Source organism: Crinia signifera, chromosome 6 (assembly GCF_055691185.1).
Source record: "Crinia signifera chromosome 6, ASM5569118v1, whole genome shotgun sequence".
In the NCBI taxonomy this organism is placed as follows: domain Eukaryota; kingdom Metazoa; phylum Chordata; class Amphibia; order Anura; family Myobatrachidae; genus Crinia; species Crinia signifera.
The window spans coordinates 148,705,426-148,731,084 of NC_139222.1; the positions used below are offsets into that span (position 1 = coordinate 148,705,426).

The 25,659-nt window shown below is 39.5% G+C and overlaps 1 protein-coding gene across 1 annotated transcript; it reads left to right on the forward strand.

The window, feature by feature from the left end:
- On the forward strand, positions 1-25,659 carry SLA2 (Src like adaptor 2). The gene is made up of 8 exons (XM_083145489.1): positions 1-82; positions 9,720-9,839; positions 11,566-11,662; positions 17,880-17,966; positions 18,185-18,288; positions 20,851-21,000; positions 21,580-21,709; positions 25,163-25,659. The coding sequence occupies exons 2-8, from the start codon at positions 9,764-9,766 to the stop codon at positions 25,308-25,310; spliced, it is 792 nt and encodes a 263-aa protein (XP_083001615.1). The 5' UTR covers positions 1-82; positions 9,720-9,763; the 3' UTR covers positions 25,311-25,659.

Sequence of the window (25,659 nt, forward strand, 5' to 3'; positions counted from 1 at the left end):
AGCTGTGAGCCTGGATGTGCTCTGTCATTAGTTCATGCTGACTGCAGTAGTCTGACCCAGCTGACAGAAAGATGCTAACAAAGTAAGTTTTATCATTCAGGTCCCTTTATTCAGTTAAATGATGGATTATTACAGTATTAGCTGAAATTATGCTAATGTTACAGTGTTCTAGTTGTATTGTAGCGTTACTTATTCTTTTCATCTGTTTTTTTTCCACAGTAATAATATTTTTTCTCATTGTATCTGGTATACGGTCGTAAGGTTGACACTATTAAGGTCAAAATACATTGGACCTAATCCTTGTGTTGACCTTTTGACCCCATCGACCTTAGGCATGTCAACCTTTTTGATGTGTTGACCTTCAGTGGTCGACCCAATGTATGTCAACCTTAAGTTGGTCGAACCAATGACCCATTCCATTGTAAGTATTCCCATATACAATCAGTGTATAAGTTGATTAAGTTTAGGTGACAGATATTGTAAGTTATTATTTTTTATCTAAATAAAACTGCAAATGGATTCAGCACATACTGTAGTTTATTATATTGGTAGAAGATACTAAACATTCTGTTTGGTTTCTGTACATTTTAATAATTAACACTTTATAATACTTACCTTTGACTGTCTCCTTTTGTGAAGCGCAACAGAATATGCTGCATTATATACAGTAAGAAACTGTTAATAAATAATAATAATTATTATTATTATATATTATTATTATTATTATTATGTCTCCTGGTTGCAGTTGTTGGTTTTGCTGAATTTGTAACATTGTCTTATCAAGTACAGGTAAATTTGCTATAGCTTCTACAAATGAAGATTCTGTGTATGATTTCTCTATTGCATCCTAGAAAATTATAGAAAGAATCTGATTGGTTCCTATAAACAACATCACGTCTTTTAATTTTAGAAATTTAGTAAATGTGCCCCGTAGTGTTTGGATATATATAAAAATATCCATTTTTTTCCTTTTTGGCCAAATAAATAGATATGATTATATTTTTGTAATGTACAGATGAAGCTAGCTTCATCTTTGCAGGGGCTGGCGATGCTTTCGGCAGCCGCCGGCTCCTGCAAGGAGGCACGTGCGCACAAGACACTTGCGCGCCCCGTGGCAACGGACCTTGGTCCCCGCCGCCTCCCACGCCGCCGGTCCCCCTCGCCACCCCGACCCCCTAACCCTGCCCGTCTCCCTGATGCGGAGATGGGCAGGATGCCACTGCCCCGCCAACGGAGGATTGGGACGCGCGTGAGACACATGCACATCCAGGTTCAGTGTAGCCCCTGTCTGCCGGCACTCGCCAGAGAGGAGACTCTGGCAAGCCCTGGCCAAAGATAACGGGCTACATCTGTATATGTACACTATATGTGCATCCTGGGTATGTCTAAAGCTGGGGTAGCCAACTCCAGTCCTCGAGAACTACCAACAGTTAATGTTTTCCACATCTCCTCAGAGAATCACAAGTGAAATAATTAGCTGCAGCTGTGGATCTTTTAAAATGTGTTAGTGAGTAATGAGTACACCTGTGCAGCAGCTAGGGTTGTCTGGAAAATGTGAACTGTTGGTAGCTCTTGAGGACTGGAGTTGGCTACCACTGGTCTAAAGTGTGCATAACTAATGGTTACGGTAGTCATCTGTGAAAGTGAATTATATATAACTAACATTTCTAGTATTCCTTTTAGGTGTCCATGTAGTATTCCACTTCCTTCTCTATCGGCTATTCACTGTATTATCCATGTTAGTGATTTTCAACTTCAGTTCTCTAGCACAGGCCATGTTTTCAGAATTTCGGTCTGTGGAAGCAGGTGGGATACTTACTGACCCCGCAAAATTGGTTAACTTACCTGTGTATGATTAAAGAATCAAGAAAATCTGACCCATGTCTGGAGGGACCTGTGTGCACACCATGTTTGCACTTTTTCTTGTAGATTATATAATAAACATTACTTCATAATGCCTAGAATTTAAGACCTATTAATCATGCCAATTTTTCATAAAATTATACAGAAATCTGGCCATGTATGGGAGCAAATGACAATTGAACATTTGCTCCCAAACTCTTTTATATAGATAAAAATGAATGTTCAGACAAATTGGTTAAAATCTATTTGATTTAACCAATTTATCTGAATGACCATTTTTGCCTCATTTTGGGAGCAAATGATTGATTGTCACTTGCTCCCATATATTACCAGATTTTCACTCCATCCAAGAAGACTGGAGAGATCATTTTATCGTGTGTATCCAGCATAATGCTACGACAGTCCTTTGCTATTTTTAAAGCAATTTAGGGACAATTGCATAATTTCATGTATTTTGTAAAATATGTACATGCAGTATATAGCACATCGAAAAAAGAGCAGACCTTTAAAACTTGAGATTGTGTTATTCATTCTGTATAATTGAAAGAGGGCTATAATGTTATTAGACTGTAGAGGAATAATCATTTTTAATTAATATTTTGTAAAAATATATGTTTTTTCCTACACTTAATAAGTGGGTTTTCTCAACACTTATTTATGTGACTGTGACAGAGCTGAAGATATTGTGGCCAATGAGCAGCAAGATATAGCCTTACTAAAATTGGCTTCTTTCAGTTGACCCATCATCCTGTTATGTAATCTAGGTCTGGCTTTAGTTCCTTGACGTATCTTTTGAGCATTTGGAAATTTAAATAGAACTTTTCCCCAAGTACATGTAACATAGAGGAATTGTTTAAAAAGGAGAGAACGTTAAGTTGTGGTATGCATCATTTATTTCAAGCATATTCTCCAACAATACCTCAGAAAATATATATCTGCTAAATGTGGTAAAATGTACATTTCTCCATATGGTGGAAATTATATTGATAAAATTCTCATTGAATTTGTTCGGTTTAAATAATCAAACAAATAAATCTGGGTTTGAGCTTCTCCTTGTTTCCAACTATCGGAGCCTTTTTGTACAGTCATCAAAAACAAAAAACATTTGGGTATTATAATTATTTATGATAAACATGTGAATGGGATAATAGGCTTAATGTATTTAACCCTTTATGCAATTTGTATAATAAATAAAAAATATCAAGTTCTGCAAACATACATTTACACGTACACAAGTTAATAAACCTGTGTTCTACAATGCTGTACATTTTCATGTGTCCATTTACCAGCATGGAAATGTATACCATTCTATCAAACATGCACAATATTTACAAAAAACCTGTTACTATATTCCTCTGAGAACTTTCATATATGTAGACTGTATACTATAACTGTTAATAGATATTGCACGAAATATACGTTTGTGGAGAGTAGATATTTTACATCAATAAACCTTATATGAAAGCAATGTTACTTACATCCAATAAGATTTGTTAGTTAGATAAGCCCACTGCACTCTTGATAACTATTAAGGGAGGGGGGTCAAAAGCAGAGATTAATGTGAGTGTATTTAAACACAATGGCTGATATTCAATTACCTCTGATCAATGATTGGGGGTAATTGTATCACACACACACACCCCCCCCCCCCCCCCCCCCCCCACACACACACACACACACACACAGGACTCTTCTATTAACCCCGACAAACCGACGTGTGCAGCAGCTTTTCAGAGATTTTGTTTCACTTGCCTTCTGGCTTTTTGGGTAGCCCATAAAATAAACCTGGGAAAAAATACCCTATGATTTTTCGCTAGTAATTGAATATTGCCCATTGTTTTAATATATTGGTCATTGTCATATATTTTGGTGTTGTATCTCATACATCAAATCAACACTACCAAATAAAAGCTAGAGCACTTTCATTCTAACCTGCACATTCAGCATTGACTTACACAGGACAGGATCACCTGGTAAGTGTATCGTAATAAATATCAGGAGGTTATAGCTGCCTGCCATTCCTGGGGACATAATAAAATAAGTAACAATACATAATAAAATAGTCAAGTGGCTCAGGCACAGGGTAAACTCATGGCAGTCAAGTGGACTGCTATGGTTCTACTGACTCATTATAACTTTACTTAGGTGGAATTGCAAATTCTACAAAATGATAACCGTAAACAAGTTGTAAATATAAACTATAGACTTAAATCTGATTTGGGAACTAAGCAAAAAAGAACAAGTAACCGGCTAAGCGCACACCTGGAAAAACATGTTACAATGGAAGGGGTGTAAATGCATACAGGTTTTTTTGTGGGGTAAATACTGTAATGTACTGTACGTACAAATGTGAGACAGCTTTATTTATACACTACCATTTAGATTTGAGTTTGGCCACACCCATCTTATTTCTAGTATCTCTGCACATTGTAAATCTGACCTCTCCCCTGAATCAGGCTGCACAGTTCCCGGCAGTTTCTTACTTTATTCCTAACTCAGAATCAGGTCTATGTTTCAAGTAGGGAAAGAGTTCATGTGTCTTTTGACTATAGCAATAATACTTTGGTTTATATGAAATGTTTTATAATACACCTGTATAAATAACATAGGAAAGGTGGCACAAATAAACATATGTGGTCCCTTCTTATAAAATAAGAAATCACCTCCTATAAACAACTTATTTATAAATGTGTTACTCAACGCTTTGCAGTTGGAGTCCCAGAAGTGTTTTCAGTAACAATATTGCTTCTGTTTCAAATGTATTTCCCCTAATCGACCTCAATTGGTGACAGTTCTTAGTCAGCATCAACCTCTAAGTGAGTGATTGTGCGTTACCATTCAAGGAACCCCCTAATAGAACTGCATTGGTAAAGATCATACGGCATTTCATGAGAAGACCCGGTACCCTGTATTCATGTGTACGCCCTTCTGCCTTTATTGCTTTAAGCAAATAGTATGAATAAGTATACAAGCTACATATTGCTAGTATATGTCATTGTATTTAAAAAGCACTAAAAAGGTATGTTACTGACACATGTTGGCCATATATGATTAGTAATGAAATGTGGACAATCCTGGCAAATAAAAAAATGGCGTGATTGCTAAGGGAGAATTAAGGGAGAAAGTTTTGTTAAAACTTCTTAAAAAAGAAAAGTGCAGGTATGGCCAATAGCAGCCAATCAGATTTTAGCTATCATTTTCTAGAATGAGATAGCTTTAATCTAATTGGTTACAAAGGTATGGTCAATAGCGTCACTTTTAATTTTGACATTGTTTAGGGACTCTACTGCTAAGGCTTAAGGCCCCCATACACTTATGCAATTTGGGATCATTTCATCTGATTCCTTTGGATTGGGCCAAGAAATCGGGTGATATCGGCCAAAATTGCATGTGTTTGACATACCATCGGATCCAATGCACATGTGATACATCACATGCAAAAGGACCACATGCGATATATCGCATGTGATCCTGCTGCCTAGGGAGGTCCTAGATGACTCAAGAGGAATCGGATGCCCATACACTGCTGCGACGTCTCACTGTACATTGGTCAATTACAATAATTGATAGTAACTTAAATTTTCCATTTGTTAATAAAGTAAGCAATTAAAGAAGCTGCTAAAGTAAATTAATCAAGAAGATCTGTGTGTAGTGTGGAAGGGCTCATGTCCGAGAGTCTCCCTTTATTTTTCCTTAGATAAATTACAGGAATGAATTTAGAACATATTAGTAGATTTTGAAAGATGTCTAGTATATCAGGATCAAGGATAATCATCTTATAAAAAGGGAGCTATTTCATAGAAATCTTTCAGTCCACAACATGGTTTCGTCTTATTTAATAGGAATATCCAAAACATATAATGTTGTGTCAACAAAAAGATGATCATCTATTGGTCCCACTTCAATGGCTTTGCAGGGAAGGGATGTAGAGCTGGTCTTATATAGTGTATCTCCAGGAAGTTTCTTGGAACAGTGAGCAGATGTTGTGATGAAAATTTACTAAGCTGGGGTTCTATTTCACATGGGATGTCGCTATTCGCAATCGCAACCAATCAGATACTCTCTGTTATCCTCTAGAAGGGGCTAAATGAATAGATATTTGTTTACACACAACACTGTTCCCACAGGTAAATCAACCTTTGATCTCCTTATTGAATAACTACTTTCAAGTGAATTAACATATAGCATGCAGGTTTCTTAAATACTATGGCCGGCTTAGAAAGTAAACATTTTTAATAACCTGATCTAAAAGTAACATTTTTCAGTATTTAATAATGACGTTTCCAGTATATATCTACTGGTTATAATTAGTTACAAAAGGAATCATTTCTTTCCCATTAGGTGTTTTCTTATATACTGAAAGAAACACCCTATTCATCTTTTAACATCTTCTAAAGCACATTTTATGAATCTAAATCTTAGATTGTGCTTCCTAGTCAGAAAATAGAAACACTTTTGCTTAAATTTGATCTGGAACTGCGGGATTTATTATGGTAGTTTTTCAGTTACTCATATGGACACTCTTAAAAGGGATAGCTCTATCAACAGTTTTAATAAAATTTGAAGAAACAACTTTATTTGCACTTGAGCTTTACACTAGTTAAGTTTTAAAATGTAATATTAATTTTGTCTATTTTATCCATAAACTTCAAATTAAAATCATTAGTTTCAATAAGACTATAATAATGACATTTATCTACTGTATATGGCTTGAAGAATTTAATACAGTATGATGGACAAACTATTGTTATGAAATAATATTTTTCTCCCAGATTCTCATAAAAAGATTTGCAAAACTAGTGTATGTGTGAAAACTATAACAAAAAAATCCTCCAAGAATTGATAATAGCTGTGTTTGAATATAAATAGAATAATATCACACACATTTCTAATTAAAGATTTATCCAGTAAAGGCTCTTTAAGCAAATATATTACCTTAAAATGAAATAACAATATACTGTAAAACAATAGCAATATGTAAAATAAACTAATGTATTTGCGTTAAATTAAAAATAAATTGAATGACAAGAAAAGTCCATTTATTAAAATTAACACAATTTCAGCAAACAGGTTGCAAATTATTGGCTTTGTGTTTATTTTATTTAGGAATACAGTTTCCTTTATCTAAATAAAGTCATGAGAGTTTAGGCAAGAAAATATAACTTTTACTGAAATCAACTTATGATTTCTAATGGCCGGCCTGAAAGGTGGCAAAATTGTAATTGAAATGAAAGACAACAGTAATTAGCACTGTCTCTACAACTCAGTTATTTTCCTATGGGTTTTAACCATAACCACAGCTGTCTATAACTAGGTTCTAAGAACATCAGTGACCTTGAAAACTTACATACTTTTGCTACTAAAATATTGTTTTTTTGTTATTTTACTTTTTACAAATATAACTTTCATGTTTTATGACATAGAATGGTACCAAAACACAATTTTAATAAATCTAAATATATAATTAAATAATAAAATCAAATATATAAAACAGTGTGAATCTTTTTTTTGTAGAAAATAATGCCTGTCAATAATTTGAGTGATATGGGCCCTACACAAGTAGCGATATACAGGCATTTTCTGAGCGATGTTACTTAATTTAACTGCATTGCTCAGAAAATGTCCCTACATCGCTGTGTGTGTAGGGGCCATAGGGATAGCAATGCACGGCCCTGTGCATTGATAATTAATAACCAGCACGCTAATTATTAATCAGTCCTGGCCAGTGTTCTCACTGGAGAACACTGGTCCAGACAGATCGCTCAGCACACATTGCTGTGCACCGCTGTGTGCTGAGCGTATTGAGTAATCTAGCATCGCTCAGAACGCTTATCTACATACACATTGCTACGTGTGTAGGCCCCTTTAGTCTATGATGTGTAAATAAAACTGGTATTGCCCAAAACACACAAAAAGGTGGAAAAAGGGAAGGTGGGGAACAGTACATTATTAATGTAGACTCCACTTATTATATGGGAACTGTAGATCTGTAACTAGTAAATACTGTAATTGTGCTTAATAAGGTGGTTACTTTCACTATATAGCCTTATTTTAAAATAGTTTACTACAGTATATTCATTGTTAGGCATGTACTGAGAGTTATAGTTTAGAGCCCTAGACTAGCTTTCATGTATACAATAGTTAGTATTTAACAGATTTAAACATCAATACAATACCTCCATAATGAATGGTCATATAGCAGTTATTTTAAGAGATTATATTACAATGTTGGAATTTTGTAATTAAAGTAATGTAGTAATTACTAGTACAACCTGTATTTAACAGCACTTACATATTGCAATAAGACTTTTAAAGACTTTTAAACAAAATAATCAAATGTTCTTTTTCCTAAGTCTTGATATTATCTGGTGATGTCTGTTGCACGGTTGTTCCCTGTTCTTTTATCTTATCATACGTAATCTCATACGTAATCTTCATAGGCGTACCTAGATATTAGTAGGCCACATAGCAAAAGTTTGTAATGGCCCCCTATTTAGCAACTGATGGTGATAAATGTATGTAAAACATATTACTTACACACAAAGATGGGCCCCCTACAGCTCTGGGCCCCATAGCAGCTGCACTTGTGGTAGTTATGCCCTTGATAATCTTTATTTTGGTACAAAGGTTCTCCTGTCACCACACAGAGCTGTACACTGTACCATATTTGTGATGTGAAATGCATACATCATAAAATAGGAAAATGTGTGACTCATTTTCCATATTATTGATAGGGAGCACTTAATAATAATAATAGTACAATACATAATAACCTTCTGTTTACCGTCACTTCTACCCCATCTGTGTCACTCATCTGTCTTTCTTCCCTTTAGTATTTAAGTTCTAATTAACAGGGCCCTTCTTCTCGTGTGCTTTTATTGGATTATTTTACTTCAGATAATTTGTCAGCAATAAGTAAAGTGTTTCATAATCCTTGACTACGACCCTGGCATTTTTAGCGGATATTATGCACATCTATCACAGCAATGTTGGCACGCAAAGGATTAAAATATATTAAGATTCCTACAAAAAGGTGCATACACATGGTGCAATTTTGGCTATGTACAATTTTAACTATACTATACTATACTATAGATTGTACACTTTCTAGTGAAAATTGAGCTGCCTGCACAGTCTATTTTTACTTGCAATACCGATCGGAGGGGCTCATCGGCATCGCAAGCTGTGCTTACATGGTGCGATGTGTACTATGTTTTCTACCGATATGGACTATATAGTCCATATTGGTATTTCATATCACACCGTGTGTATGCCCCTTTAGGCGAAGTGTTCAAAATTTACACTGTGTTTTCTTCCATCTAAACTTTTCCATACTGGGGGAATTCAATTACTGTTGCTACAAGTCTCATCAATATATGCTGCATTTACAGTACCGGACTCTGTATGTGCAGTCATATTCACTATGGTCCATGATACCTAAAATTATCAAGTTGAATGATGCAATGAATGATGCATGTTGGTTTTTAAGTTACGACTTTACAAAGCCTGAATTTACAGTAATAGTTGGTAACGATAAACAGGTACTCAAATCAAAATCTTATTTGAAGCATTCTATGTAGAAATTCTAAAGTTAACAATTGTATATGAAAAAAATGCATTAAATGTTCGTAATAAACATTATTTTTACTTCATGTACATCATTGCTGAGATATTAAAGTGTATTAATACAGTATCACACAAGGACAGATCTGCCACAGACAGATATATGTTAATAATATGTTACTGCTGCAGTGTGTGTTTAGGCACGTGGTACATAATCGTATTATAGTAATTGCCAAATAATTATAAAGTTAAACTGCTTTTTTTTTTAATAACCTGGCTCTGCTTTCTGGCAGATTTTTATTACTGAAGGATTTTCAGAACTGAACCAGCAGGAGGAATGGGGAGCTTACCCAGCAAAAGGGGATATTCAGCAATTCAGACAGCTCTTGCCAACACACAAGTAAATCATGCGGGTATGAGATTTGTCATTCTTATAACTTTGTAAATTTGTACATTCTACAGAGTGGGAAGAAATGTCTAAGGCAAGAATACAAAAACATTTTCTTCAACTTCCTATAATTATAAAACATTGCATCTTGTTAAAAGCACTAATGTGTTCCCTCAGCACGACACTTAATGGAAAATAATTATTGTTAGCCTTTACTAAGTCTCCAACAATATGGCTGAACAACTATTGCTCACCCAATGTTTGAATTATGGGCCTAATTCAGTCTTGATCGTTAATTTGAGAATACACAGCGGACTGGGAGGAGTAAGCCACCTCCAGATAGAAGAAATATCCGCCCCTTGGTAAGTTGCAACATAATTGCAAATGGATCACTAATCAGTATCCACTTGCAAATCCAGCTGCAATTCATGAACCGTCAAAAATATTTTGCTGTCTGTGTAAATGGGAGTAGGTCTAAAGCTGTGCACACACTTTGCAATTTTAGCACAAATCGCTGGCAATATGGTCGCTGAGCGACCATATTGCCAGTGATTTGTTCATGCTGCGGCGATAAATCGCAGGGTGTACGCTCCCGTGTTCAGCCCCCTAATGGTCCCTGGTCACAGGAGCATGCTCCTGTTACCAGCTATTTCCCCCTGCGGCTCCCCTGGCAGAGTCTCCTGTTCATCAGCGACCATCTCTGGTCGCTGATGAAATCAGGACACAGCGATATATTGCACTGTGTGTACACAGCTTTAGGCTTCCACTAATCTGCAGCTGAGAGAGTTTGGAAGTAGTCAGCGCTGACGTCACAGACCCTCCTCAAAACATACCTGCATTATTTTCTGCCACTCCCATAAAATGGCAGATTACATTCTCTAGTAACAGCTGCTGTCAGTCAACCTGCAAGCGGAGTATGATTACGATCCGTAGGCATTTCCTGTCACTAATTTAACTTGTGCATGCGCAATGTGATTTGTATGCCTGTAATTTGCAAATTCTCCATTTAACATTTAAGTTTAAATTAGGCCTTATATTGTATAGTAAGGGACATTTCAGCTACAAGCTTCCTCCTATTCGCACCTCCAGAACCTGGAGGTACATTTTCACCAGCATACCGGCATTAGAGATGCCGAAAGTTGGAATACTGACATGCCGGCATCTTGATACTGTCCTGGCCACCATGTGTAGCTTTTCATATTAGGCTTTGAAACCAGATATGGTTCTCCAAAGAATAGACATCCATATTTCACTTGGTAGGAGATATTGGTTTCTCATGTATATGTATAGGCAAACAATATGTCTATCAGAAATGTCTCATCATATATTGGCTCCTAGTGTTGGAAACTGTCTCTCAATTTTTTGCTAGCTGTTTATTCATCCGTTCAGTAAATATATATAACAAGACAAGTACTCTGAGGCCTATGTTTTGCAGCAAAAGCAGTCATGAATGCCATGTATGCTCATGACTCCTGCTAAGGGACCATTGTGGAAGATAACAGAGAAGTGGTGACTCGAATAGTGGCCAGGGTTACTCAGAAGGACGATGTTTGACCCTTGTCTGACCAATGATTGCATCTTTGTATGCAAGTTGTAGTTCAGAGCCACCTCCAGCAGGTGTCTCAATACAGATGCAACTGCATTTGTGTACATCTCTGAATCAGACCCTACATTAGACCATACAGTGTTATATATTTAACACATGTAGCACAAATAACTTTTGTTTCATCATTTTCTGTTTTTGTCAACAGTGGAAAAGTGCGTATTTGTGGCTTTGTACAATTTTCCAGTTGGTGGTCAGGCTGATATCTGTGTGCGAATCGGAGAGCAGCTGAACATCCTTTCTGAGTGAGTGACCTCAGGCAGTGTGCTTTTTTCCTTAACGTTAAATAAGATGCAATTTAAAATACATTTTACATTATTAGTTCACCCTCACAAAAAAAAAGTATGTTGCAGGACATGTACCTTGTGTTTTTATCCCGGTATTGTGGATAAGCACTTTGGGCCTTATTTTGGTTCATTCTTTCTGACAAAATCCTTCTTAGATGGACAAAACCATGTGCACTGCAGGGGGGGCAGATGTAACATGTGCAGAGAGAATTAGATTTGGGTGAGTAATTTTGTTTCTGTGCAGGGAAAATACTGACTGCTTTATTTTTACACTGCAATATAGATCTCACTTTGAAGTAAAACCCCACCCAAATCTAATTCTCTCTGCACAAGTAACACCTGCCCCACCTGCAGTGCACATGGTTTTGTCCATCTAAGAAGGATTTTGTCAGAAAGAATGAACCAAAATAAGGCCCTTTGAGTCCTATTGGGAGAAAAGTGCTATATAAATATCATTATTATTATTATAACAATAATGCATAGTTGAGATGCGCTCAGCATCCCGTCTGCAGGCTGGAGACCACCACTGGGATCCCGACATGAGGATGATGTGGCAGAATCCTGACTGACGGGATGTTGAACAGAAGTATGACTGGGCGGGTTAGGTTTAGCCCAGGGAAGGGCAGGGGTAGGTTTAGGCACTAGCATAAGGAAGGTAAGGGTGGGGCACTTAGAAGTGGGGTTAGGGTTAGGCTAAGGGTCGAGGGTAGGTTTAGGCAGTGGAGTACTTATGTTAGGACTAGGCACTAGCAGGGAGGGTTAGGCTGTGAGTAAGGAGGGCTAGGGTTAGGGATAGGCTGCATGGAGGGAGGGTTAGGGGATGGCAGGGAGAGGTAAGTATACTTACCTGACACCTGTCAAGATTCCCTTCTTCAGGATGCTGGTGTTGGTTTTTATAATGCATCCTCACCACCAGTCATCAGGCAAGTCCCCCCACAAGGGATCTGCTGTGCCCAATTACAGAGTACACAAAATAGGACAAGTGCAGGTAACATATGCATGCTGTAGAGGACACTGGAATAAGTATCAGCATGCAAAAAAAAACCCACAGGATTTGGTGCCATGGAGAAGAGGGCCCTGTTTGTTACAAGTTGATTGGCTGGTACAATATCTCTCTCCACTTATGCTCCAAAATGTGATAATTGAATACACTACCCAAGAGTAGTTTTCAACATGAGAATTCTGTGACAAAATGAGAATTTTTTCTATGATGGCAAAATATGGCTCAAGGGGCATTACTGTGTGGGGTGTACTAGGGTGTAAGGGACACTATTGTGGTAGTGCTATGTAGTCCTTTCCTGCAAGACAATGCTTATTGCAGCAGGACCTTTCCCATTGTAACAAGGCCACACACCCTTTTGGGCATGCACCTACAGAGCTTGAAAATATATCTATATTTTATTAGTATGTCTATTGGGGGAGGGGGGGTATTTTAGTGTTCTAGAAATTGCCTACAATTGATACAAATAATACTTTATGTGCATCTAGAAACTTATCGCACACTCCTTTCATCTTAGTCTAGAATGTTGCATGTATCCATTTAGTTTAATGTTTTATTGTATTTTTTTTACATATAATTACATTTCTCTTCTTGAGGACATCCACTACCTATACTAATGGTGTGAGTCATGCTTTGGGCTTACAATAAAAAATAGATTGTCAAAACTTTAATATATAACTCATGATATGTTAAAGCATACTTTACATCTGTATGTGTCTGGGTGAATGTGTATATGGATTGCTGTTGTTAACATAAAACACTGGATCATTTTTATAGCCCCTTTGAACAAATATCGATATAGAAAACACAATATAGGAAGGTGACTGTGAGGCTCTTATACTGACAAAAACACACTGAGAGAAATGCTGGGCAGCAGCCCTGGATTGCACTTCTTAACGGGTCTATGTTAATGAAAAGGTTGTATGGGTCCATGGTGTCTGGTTGGTAGTGCCACCCTTATTTGACAACCATGGTCCCTGAGAGTTTATGATATGGTTGATAGCATGGTACCTTAATGATAACCATCTTCTCCTGACACAACCAAGTCATGGGTGATGAATGTAGACACACAGAGGAAAGCCATCCAGTGGCTTTTTGCACAATAACATGGTCATAGGACTGTCCACATCAATTGAATAAATGGTGCTCTTAGGACAAGACATGGTGGTTGAAAGTAGCAAACATGGTCCTACAGGTCTTAAGGAAAACAGCAGACGAGATGTTAAGTTAATAAATAATGGATGTGTTCTGCCCAGCTTTCTATAGTATGTGTTGGTAAACACTTCATGTGACATCAGTAAACAGTGATGAAAACATGAATACAATATACATTGAAACCAATATGTATTATAACAATTACATATGAAACCGCTTAAAAAGCTCAAATAAACCAGGTATAATATGTATCCTGAACCTGCAGACATTTTTGCCTTTTGTACCATGGGCCTAATTCAGATGTGTTAACAAGGATGCAATTTTTGCAGATAGATAAAACCATGTGCACTGCAGGTGGGGCAAATCTAATGTAACCTGTGCAGGGTGAGTGGGTGGAGGCTATTGAAATCTAAATTGCAGTGTAAAAATAAAACAGCCAGTATTTAACCTGCACAGAAACATCTTTCTATCACTTCTGAGTCAGGCCCCTTGTATGCCTCGCTGCCATCTCCATTCACACTGCTCCTATCACACTGCTGAATCATTTCCAGGTTACTACAGATCTTTGTTAATCTGGATTCAGTATTTTTTATTCGGTTTATATTTTGGACTGAAGAAGCGTTCATGAGAATTCAGCCCAGCACATCACATTATTAGCAACTAGTGACGACTGTTCCTAGTCATGATTTTATACAATGAGTTTGTAATGTTGTAAAAGAGCTTTAACTACTTTTACATCTGTGCCTGGTGAACAAAGTTGCAAGTAACAGTGCGGCTAATTCAAACCTGATCGCATGGCAGCAAATTTGCACGGCGGACCAATTATCATTACACTGCGCATGCGTACGGCCTATAGTATGCATGTGTGAGGCTGTCCTGCAATCAAATCCTGCTACTTTTTCTATTGGCAAGGTGATTGACAGGAAGTAGGCGTCTGGGGTGGAAATTGCGCATGCCTTGAAAAATGTTGGGAGTGTCCGGAAAAATGCTAGATGTGCCTGAGCTTTTTAGGGGAGGCTGCATGACATCAGCTTCAGGCTAGATACCTGTATGCCTTTTTTCCATCGCACCACCTAGTAAGTCTGTGGCTACTCGATAGCACTTGCCCAGTGTAAAAATAAAATTGGTGCCGTATGCATCCATTCGGACAATGAGCACATTAATTGGAAAGGTGGGATTTTACTCTAGCCGCTGTGAATTCGTGGCCTTGTGATCAAGTCTGAATTAGCCCCCGTGTCTCTTTAAAAGCTGAGACTTAGCGGTAACCATTATCTAGCTAAAATAAATTCATTTACACAATACAACTGTATGTAACTTACTGGCAGCTTATTTTTTGTATCTGTTCAATTTTATTTGAATAATGGCAAAGTTTCCTGCTAGCCTTATACAGTATGTACCACATACAGTGTGGCTGGTAATTTGCCTGATCAGATACTTCATTTTATATCTTATCTGTAGCGTGCACACTTTGTACCTCCGCTACGACGGACACCGGATTAGCACTTCTGTGACATAATGGATGTCTGTGCAGATAAAGTGTACACTTAGGACATGATTTAAAATTCTATTGGCAGTCACCCAACTGAGACTTAATGCAAATGTGATACAAAGCCCTTCCCTGGTGTACTGTATAACTGAATGTACAAGGACTGAGATGCCCACTGTCAGTATCCGTAGGTGCTGAATTACAGATTGGACAAACAAACGGTCATACCATTTCAACTTGCCCCATGGCAGAATCCTATGTGACTGATTGAACATCTTTATATGCAATCACTTTTACCTACTCCTTTAACATGCCCATAATAACGACCATCTCAGCCACTGCTGATTAGCATTGCTTTCTCACAAAACTGGGTCCAATTTGTGTTTGTATGTCCTCTCTGTGCTTGCATGGGCATCCACCGACTGCTTAGGTTTCCCCCACATAATCCAAGTACATATTAATCTGTCTCCTGACAAAAATGTGTCTGTTCTTTTATTTTATTTTTTTCTCATTTAGACTGTAAGCACCAATGGACTGATTATTAGACAGAACAGCAACTGGCCACACCCAATGTACTGTAGCTGCCTCATGCTTTTCTAAAGTGCTTTGAGCCATATTTGGAGAAATGCATTTTATGAATAGAAATGATTATATTATTAATAACCTCCAAATTGCAACCCAGAAAAGAAGTGTGGCGTTGAATGGGAGTGGACATGGTCTCTGTTAGTGGGTTTGGCCTTGTCACTCGACCCTCTTCAGCATTTGGGGTGTGGCCCACTGGCGTAACTAAGCTACCGCAGCCCCCGCCATGGCGGGGAGGCGCAGAGTAACTATGGGCGCCTGGGGGGCTGCGGTGCTATAGTTACCCGCTGCGCTGCTGCCCGGCCGCATCTGCGGTCACTGCCCGTCACTCGCTCCCGGCGCCGGCTCCTGCTGATAATGAAAAGTGACACTTAGAAAATGGCTGCCCCCGTATTCCAGACAGTTTTGGCAGCCATTTTTAAGAGTCACTTTTCATTATCAGCAGGAGCCGGTGCCGGGAGCGAGTGACAGGACAGTGACGCAGATGCGGCCGGGCAGCAGCGCGACAGGTATGGGTCCTTCCTTTACTTACTTACTGTAGCCCTGGTGACCGGACTCTGCGGGTCACTTCCGCCGGCGGTTGTTTAAAGCTGGGCACTGGGCAGGAAACAGTTGCGTTGGACGCAGACCTCGGCTGTCACCGGCGCCCTTACCTATGCCTGACCCGGCCAGCTCCTTCCTAAGGCAAGCAGAGAGCGCAGCCTGCGGATAGCAGTACAGCTTATAAGAACCTCCACTCCCACAATATGCAGTAAGTTTAGTTGGAAAATACTGTAGTACATGCCATTGTGATAAATTATTTAAGGTGGATGGGGAAGGGGAATTTGTGTGTAAGGCCGAATGGGGAGGTGGAGGGAGTGATACTAACTAATTACACTGTTGTATGTACGCACACACGCACATGCATTACCTGCCAGTCCAACAGGTATATGGTATATGTTCTGTATCTCTGCTGGGGGACAGGGGGGGGGACAGGCATGGACACGTATAGTGTGAGTAGCATTGCAGTGTGTGCGTATAGTGTACAACATCATGGTGTTAGACATATAGTGTAATGAGCATTACATTGTTTTGCATGTAGTGTAAGTAACATTACGGTGTGGTGTATAGTGTGAGGGGCATCATGGTCTGACATAGTGTGAGGGGCATTATGTTGTTTGGCATAATGTGTAAGGGCCACTATGGGGGGGGGGGGGGGGGGCGCCCAAAACTATTTTGGCTTGGGGGAGAAAAATTTATAGTTACGCCACTGGTGTGGCCATTACTCCCCAAGCAGCTGGGCAACCCACGGCTCACCTCCCTGCACTAAGAAGATAAAGGGCCAGATGTACTAAGCTTAAAGAGTGATAAACCACCAACCAAGCTCCTAACAATCATGTTACAGGCTGTGTTTGAAAAATGACAGATAGGAGCTGATTGGTTGGTGGTTTATCACTCTTCATTGTATCACTTTTCAAGTTTAGTACATCTCACCCTACATGCCCGTGCGTATAGCATCTATTTAGGGATCATATGCTGCTATGCAGAGCTGAGCAGCGAGTGATCAAAGGCTTCACCAACTTACCCTGCTTGTTGGCGGGACACTTCGGCCTGTTGGTGGGACAGCTGGACAGTGACCGAATAATAGGACTGTCCTGCTGGAATCGGGACAGTTGGGAGGTATAATATTTAGAGATGTGCAGGCTCTGATTTACTCTGATTTACAGGATTTACAGGATCTTATTGGCTATCAACTGTCAACAACTGTCATGTGATTTGGAATAGCCAATAAGATCCTGCTTTGAAATCAGAATAAATCAGAGTAAATCAGAGCCTGCACATCTCTAATATTCATAATATTATTATTATTATTATTATTATTATTATTATTAATATTATTATTATATTTGTTTGTTTTTTTTTTTGTTTTCCTGCATTAAATTTAAAGTGTTGAAAAATGTTCTATTTTGCAGGGATGGAGATTGGTGGAAAGTAATGTCTGTCACTTCTGGACGAGAATGCTACATGCCTAGAAATTATATTGCCAAAGTTTACAACAGGTACGGCATGTTATTAATATTTAAATAAGCTGTTACTTTTGTGTACTTCCAAAGCACTGGAGACTGCTCTGTGTATCTTCAATAGTTAATGCTACATCATACTGCACATTTTGTTTGGTAACAACATTATAGAGATATACTGTACAACAAACATACTGTTACAACGTGACAAATAAAGGAACAGAGTAATTCCTACCGCAAGTTCCTGATTATTCCAGGTGGCTATATAAAGGTATAAATCGGGAGAAAGCAGAAGAGTTGCTTTTGGTGAACTGCAACCAAACTGGTTCCTTCTTGATTCGAGAAAGTGAAACACGAAGAGGTAAAGTATGGTTATTAAAATCCGAAAAATTTCAACTTACTTGACAAATACAAAAAAAAATCCTTTAGCAAATAAACATCTCTATATATAATGGGCACGCATGTTCCCAATGCAGTGGCACTGATTTTTTTTTGTAGAGGACAAAATCTGGCAAGTAACAGGTGCTACAAAATCCCGCTAGCTTGAACGAAATGGAATGTAGTTAATATACCAACACACAATGTCGAGTACAGTGGCATCCCGGCAGACAGAATCTTGACAGATGCCCACTGTAAGTACTAGTGTAGGGTTCAGTTTAGAATTAAGCACTCAGGGAAGGGTTGGTTCCAGGCTGCAGTAGATGGGGGAGGGCAGTTAGGCTTAGTCTACGGGAGGGGATGGTTAGGGTTATGCTGTGGCAGGGCGGTTTAATATTCTAATATTTTTCAAAGTCCATTGGGATTCTGAATGTCAGGATGCAAATGTTTTATGCCGCTGTAATGCTACTGTGCATGTGTGGTCTACTGACTGCACATATGTTGGCCCTCCTGCGGTAACTTGCTGGGGTCCTGTAAATCATTTTTATGGTCCGATGGGGTCCCATAGCATAATAGTTTAAAATCCCCTGCTATAATGGGTACTCTTTAAGCATTTCTAATACCTCTGTTAAGTGGTCTGAATCTTGCTTTTCAGACAGAATCTATTGCATTCAGTTCTCAGGAAGTCATCACACCTGTCAAACAGTGTGTGGTGTGAGTAGTGGAAATTATACATTGAAGACATTAGTAACAGGAAACCATTGTGTTCTTCCACAGCTGCAATGTATTGTTGTAGCAACATTTTTTTTTCTGTATTCTGGCCCTCTAGGGTATTTTACTGGATATTATTAAATAAGAGCAAGTTCATTTTATATATATATATATATATATATATATATATATATATATATATATATATATATATATATATAGGGCAAGGGGGTCCTGGCACTCGTTTCAAAGGTTCAGCTACTTGTGGTGCCTCTCCATTTCTCCAAGGAAAGAATGTAGCAACAAATTTGCAGATGGCACTCACAAGGTTAAACAAAGTCTGCACGGCGGCAGCAATGATATGAACAAACAGAATCAACACAGGCTTGTGTATATATATATATATGCAGGAATCAGTTGCAAAATAACTAAATTATACTAATTATATATATATATTAGTAAACCATATAATACAATATTAAATTATTTTCCTAAAATGCGGTATTAGGTGTAGATTTCTGAAGCATTGAAAAAAGCAGAGAAGTGAGCCAGCGGAGAAGTGTTCCATGGCTGCATATAATTTTATAGTCTGCACTTGATAAATGTCTACTTCAAAGCTGATTGGTTTCCATGACACACTTCTCCATTGTCTCACTCTGTTCTTATCACCGCTTCATGCATCTACCCCTTAGTCTGATCCTCATATTCAGGTGGCCAGTTAAATCGTTCCAAATTGTATCTAACCTCCATCTCCATGGCATACTGACTTGTCATGACCAGGTCCTAAGGTACTTGAAGCAGCTTCTTATTCCTTACTGTCTTGCTCGATTACTGAGATCTCACAAAGATAGACTATTAACTGTACCTAGAATTTCCCAGGATTCACCTGTGGGTCGAGCTGACAGCTTTGTGGCTCCGAATCGCTGACCCACAGTTCAAGCAGCCTCCATTTTAGAATCCTTCAAAAATAGACCCAAGACTTTCCCATTTAGTCAAATATTTCACTAATATCCACTAGAGCAAATAATAATAATAATAATAATAATAATAATAATATATATTTTGTACACACACATATATATATATATATGTATAAAATATTATTATTATTATTTGCTGCTCAGTATTTGTCATTCATTCTAACACTCAGCACTTCTGTTATTACCAGTTCTTTGCCCTCCTATAACCAGCCTGCATTAACCACTATCAATACTTTCTAGTGGTCAACCACTCCAGTGTGTTTTACACATGTCTAGTTTTGCTACCTCACCTGCTCAATGCAAGTCCCTGCAAGTTGCCTCACCATCTATGCTACCCTGGGGTGGATCCAGAATAAAAGGACAGGGGGCACCATGAAGGCGCGTGCTTCTGGAAAGTGGGTGTGGCCTGCAAACAACGAACCAGATTACTGCAGCAATCTTAGCCACTGTGGAGAAAATAAAGCGCTTACATATACCTCTCCATTCAGATGCTAAAGGACCTTTAGCATACAAAGTATTGTATGTGACCCGAGCAAGTGCTGCTAGTGTCCCATATAATTTGGGCACTTCTTACCTGATTTCTGTTGGAATCGGGTGAAAGTGCCCATATCATATAAGTGTATGAGCACCTTATCTCTCTATGCAATGTTACATCTCTCCATCCTGCAGAACAGTATGTTCCCAGTCATGTGCTTTTGCTTTTTTTTGCTTTGCTTGGTATTTAGAATCAGACCCTATAGTGTTATTATCCTTCCAGGAACAGATCAATAAGTGGTCCATCATGTCTGCTGCAACAACTACAGTATGTTCATGGTTCATAGGATACCTATTTATATAAAGCATGTTTATTACAGGATGTTACAGTTTGTCGGTGAGGAGAACAAATCTAGCTACGAGAGACTCTATCAAGCATTATCGTATCAATCACTTAGATAATGGATGGTTTTATATTTCTCCTCGTCTGACCTTTCCAACACTCCAGGATATGGTGGACTACTACTCTGGTAAGTTTGCATTCTATAAAAGAGAAGCCTCTATGTTCTACTCTCCCCACACAGGAAGCATATCTTAGTGGCATCGGGAGATTCAATCATTACTAGTGGCGGCTCCAGCTCAAATTTGAATAGGGGAGTCACACTAACTGCCAGTGAGTCATTTTGGAGTGGCAGTTCGTGTGGTTTCCCTATTTGAATTTTGAACAGTGCTGCAGTCCCTCCTCTGGAGCCGCCACTGATCACTACCAATTTTAACATGATACTTTAAAATCTTTGATTTGCTATTTGCCAGATCCAGGTCGTTTTTTTTTTTGCATGATGATGATGATGATGTCCCTCAAACTAAAATAAATACAGTATGCTTTATTTTCTAAACCAGAGTTTCTCCAACTCTGCCATTACAGTCCAGGTTTTAAGGATAACCAAGCTTCCAGGAGTCCAGATGGTTGAATCAAATTGAATGGGATATTAATTAAGCCACCTGTTCTCAAACATTGATATCTTTAAAATCAGGACTGCAATGACGGAGTTTGGGAAACTCTGCCATAATTATTAACATATTTGTTTTTATATTTTCTCTCATTAAAGAAATCTCAGATGGGATTTGCTGCATTTTAAAGGAGCCATGTATTGTACAAGGATTCGCCGCTCCTGTAGTACCAAATTCTGCACCAGTCATTGTCAGGAGGCCAACACTCAACTGGAAAGATCTTGATAGGTAAGCACTAGAAGTTTAAACATATATATCAATCAATCAATCACAACTATTATTAAACATGGGATAACCACTTTGTATTTCTGATATTATTATGCAAATCCCAGAAGTAAGTCTTTTCACACTCCAAATTTAGTTCTATAGTACTGAAGGGGTGTGGATCAGTTATTAGGTTGACAGTGTGTAGGTTGACCCCAAGAGGTCGTCATGGGTAACAGGTTGACACAAGCAAAAAGTTGATGCAGGAAACACATGAAATGATTAATATGAGTTTTTCAGATTTTTGTGTGTCAATTTCGATACTTGTGCATGTGGATCTCCAATAAGTGTAGCACTTTGCTTGTCATGCCTTGGGCCAGGTACCTCGCTGCACTACTGTTTTACCATTCCCAGTTGTTATCTACTTGGAGGGTAAAGTATTACAAATAACTTTTCATGTGTCAGCTATTTCCATATCGACCTTTATCTTGTGTCATCCTTGTGTCTATATCGACCTTGTGTATGTCAACGATATGTTATCGCCCTAAAGCCATAGAGAGGCATATGTGAGCCATGCCATTGCCCACGCACAGGTTCCTGGAAATGGCACCGTCTATGCCCTATGGCTCTTGCATCTGGTCAGCAGCATGGCTAGAATGGCACATTTTACAGATGCTTAATTGGATTTAAGTCTTGGGAATTTTTATGGCCATATCAACATCTTGAACTTTTTGTAGTGTTCTTCAAAATATCTCTGAACAATTTTTGCAGTGTGGCAGGGTACATTATCCTGCTGAAAGAGACCATTGTCATCGGGCAACATTGTCATCAGGCAATAACATTGCCATGAAAAGGTGTACTTGTTCTTCAACAAGCTTAGTTAGGTGGTATCTGTCAGAGAAACATCCACCAAATTGCCAGGACCCAATGGGTTTTTTGCATTACATTTCCCAGTGCATCACACTGGTGTGCCTTATTTTCAAAGGGCATCCTGGTACCATCCCTTCATAAGGTAAATGACACACCTGGCTGCTCACATGATATAAAACAAAATTATGTTCCTTTGCTCCATGGTCCAGTTCTGATACTCATGTGTCCATTTTTTGAACCTTTTCAGCAAGTTATGTTTCAATAGCTATTCTGTGGGATAGGACCCTACTAGAGAAGCCAATCCCAGAGCATTTTTTTCATTCCCGGGATTCAGCTTTAAAAAGAGCTCAATCCCAGGATCTGGGATTGGTTTCCGTAAAAAAAAAAAGGCCCTACAGGAGCCAGGCACTGTGGCCGACAGCCTGTGCAGTGTAACCTCTGACCACATCACGCTGTACAGAGCTGCACAGCCAGGCATGGGATAAGCTGGGCAGCACCTGAGCGGGTGGTCAGATTCTGCCCTGCATTAGACTGCACATGCGCAGTCTAATCCCATAATCCCAGGAATTTTGGAGCTAACCTCCAATCCCGGGATTGAAATTCCAGCAATTTTGGGGCCAAATCCCTGGATCCTGCCAATGCCGATCCTGGGATTGGCCACCCTAGACCTCTCCCCACAGTCATCAATGAGACTTGGGTGTCGTTGGTTCATAGGTTGTCCTTCCTTGGACCATTGTGGTAGGTACTAGCAGCTGCATACAAGGAACAACCCACAATACCTGTCATTTTGGAGATGCTCTGACCCTGTTGTCTAGCCATTACAAATGGGCTCATGTCAGAGTTGCTCAGATCCTTATATATGCCCATTTTCCTGCTTCCAACACATAATCTTTAAGAAGTAAGTGTTCACATGCTGCCTAACATATCCCACCCATTGACAGGTGCCATTGTAACAAGATAATCAATCGCCTGTCACTGGTCTTTATGCTATGGCTGCAGTGGTGTAACTAGGTGCCACAGTGCCTGGAGCAAGGGCATGTTTTGCGCCCCCCCCCCCTAATTTGTCGTAGGTGGGGCTCTTGCGTGGCAAAAAGGGGGCATGGCCTAACATTATACCACACACCCTAATGCCCATTGCACATTTTAGCAAAATTCGTAATACCAATTGTTGGAGGCAGATTGAGAGAGACAGATACATTGTCAAGGAGAGAGAGGAGCAAGAGAGAGTTAGGGAGAGAGCAAGAGGGAGTGGGCAGGAGACACTACCTGATTTCAGCACAGGGGGCATAGATGGAAAGAGCATCATATGTGGGTATAGAATAGATAGTTGGGGGGAACAAAGATGGACAGAAAGACACAGCACCAATGGTTGCATAGATGGACAGATGGGGGGAGGGCATAGAATGATAAACAGATGGACAAATAATCATATGGGTGCATAGACAGTTAGGTGGCGGTGGGCATAGAAGGACAGGTGGGATAAAGGGGGGCATAGATGATGAGTGGGAGGGGCATAGGAGGTGGGAGTGAGTGGGAGGGGGTCATAGACAGAGTGAAAGAGACGGAGGGTGGGGAAGGGGGCAGAGACGGAGGGTGGGGAAGGGGGCAAAGGCGGCAGGCTTGCATAGATGGGCAGAAAATCATATGGGGCATAGATGGATACAGAGGGTGTTTTGGAATAGAGAAGCAGCCCTGGAAAAATCCAGCAGCATGCTGATACACACATAGTACTTAGCACTGTACATACATAAATTACTGTATCACTAAGCCCCCAGCACACTGATATACAAACATTTACAAAGAACAGGATATACACAGAGAGATTACCATCATATATACACTTACATACTGCAGGGTAGATGATGTTCCCAGGCAGATGCAGATGGGTTCTTATCCCTCAGCTCAGTAGGACTTTCTGGATCACCTGTGTAGAAGGTGGCCACTGGCTTGTGAGTTGTGAGACATATTGAAGAAATTTCTCCCTGGGACCCTTGCTCACACGCTCCAGCGATCACCAGGCATGACCTCCTGACCCCCCTCTCCATTCTCTTTCTCTCCTCCACTCCCCTCCCGTCCTCTGCAAACAATGCCTGCAACCCTGCCATAGCACTGAAGAGACGGCACACAGGTTCCCTGCTCCCTGTGCAACACAAATTACGGAAGCGCACACGCGGGGGAGTGTTTTTTGAAAGCTGGAACACCAGCCTCTCACTGCCTTGGACAACTTGTCTTGAACTTTCCCCGCGAGAAGCCGACTGCATCATACAGTACCTGGGTGCAACCTCCGGTCTGCTGGCTGATGGAAGCATGCTTGGTGTAGGGGAGCTTGAAGGCAGATGGTGATTTGGTGCAGGGGGAGCAGCTCGGGCCCCATAGCACCTGCATCTGCGGTAGTTACGCCACTCAGCTGGGCGTGCGGGCAAACTGGGCGGGCGGGTGGCAGAGTTTGTGGAGCACGGCTCCGGCGCCTTGTGATCTTGTGCTCCACCGGCTCCACCCTCGCTACGCCTCTGTATGGCTGATGGGTGCATGTATCTTGTACAGCCAATACTTTTACTGCAGTCTAAGGGAAATTGTGTAATATAACTATGTATTTTTATTCCCCAGCTCCACACTATTTAATGAAGAGGATAACTTGAATGAAGATTGTCCTGTCAGCCTGGGTCTGAGGGAGGCAGTCAATTCCTACATGTTTATGACAGAAGACAAGAACTCAAAAACCGCACTGGAGGGAAAGCGTCTATGGAAAACATAAAAGAGACAAAAAAATTATGAAAACTCATTGGCAAGTCATTCCTTTGCTTGGGAAATGGCACACTGGATTTTAAAAATAAAATTTCAAGCACCAACAGACGAATGCAGTATTCAGTTCAGCAAGACATTGCGGGCCAATAATCTCTGACATGAGCTGCCAAAAGACTGTTCTATATTTATTGCAGCTGTGCTGTCTGCCTATTATTTGTTTAGTTATAAGTAGCAAAATAAATTACCTATTGTTTATCTTATTTTTGTTGAAGAATTTATAAGCACGTTCTAACTACCGTCAAAGTCTAATCATTAGAATGCCTGTAAAACACTAGTTTACCTTCATTTTTATTAAATCT

Bases quoted from the DNA above. Each gene is read 5' to 3' on its own strand.
- SLA2 (XM_083145489.1), top strand. From the start codon at position 9,764: ATGGGGAGCTTACCCAGCAAAAGGGGATATTCAGCAATTCAGACAGCT. The intron at 9,840-11,565 runs GTATGAGATTTG...TTTTGTCAACAG, and splicing joins CACACAAGTAAATCATGCGG to TGGAAAAGTGCGTATTTGTG. The intron at 21,710-25,162 runs GTAAGCACTAGA...TTTATTCCCCAG, and splicing joins AACTGGAAAGATCTTGATAG to CTCCACACTATTTAATGAAG.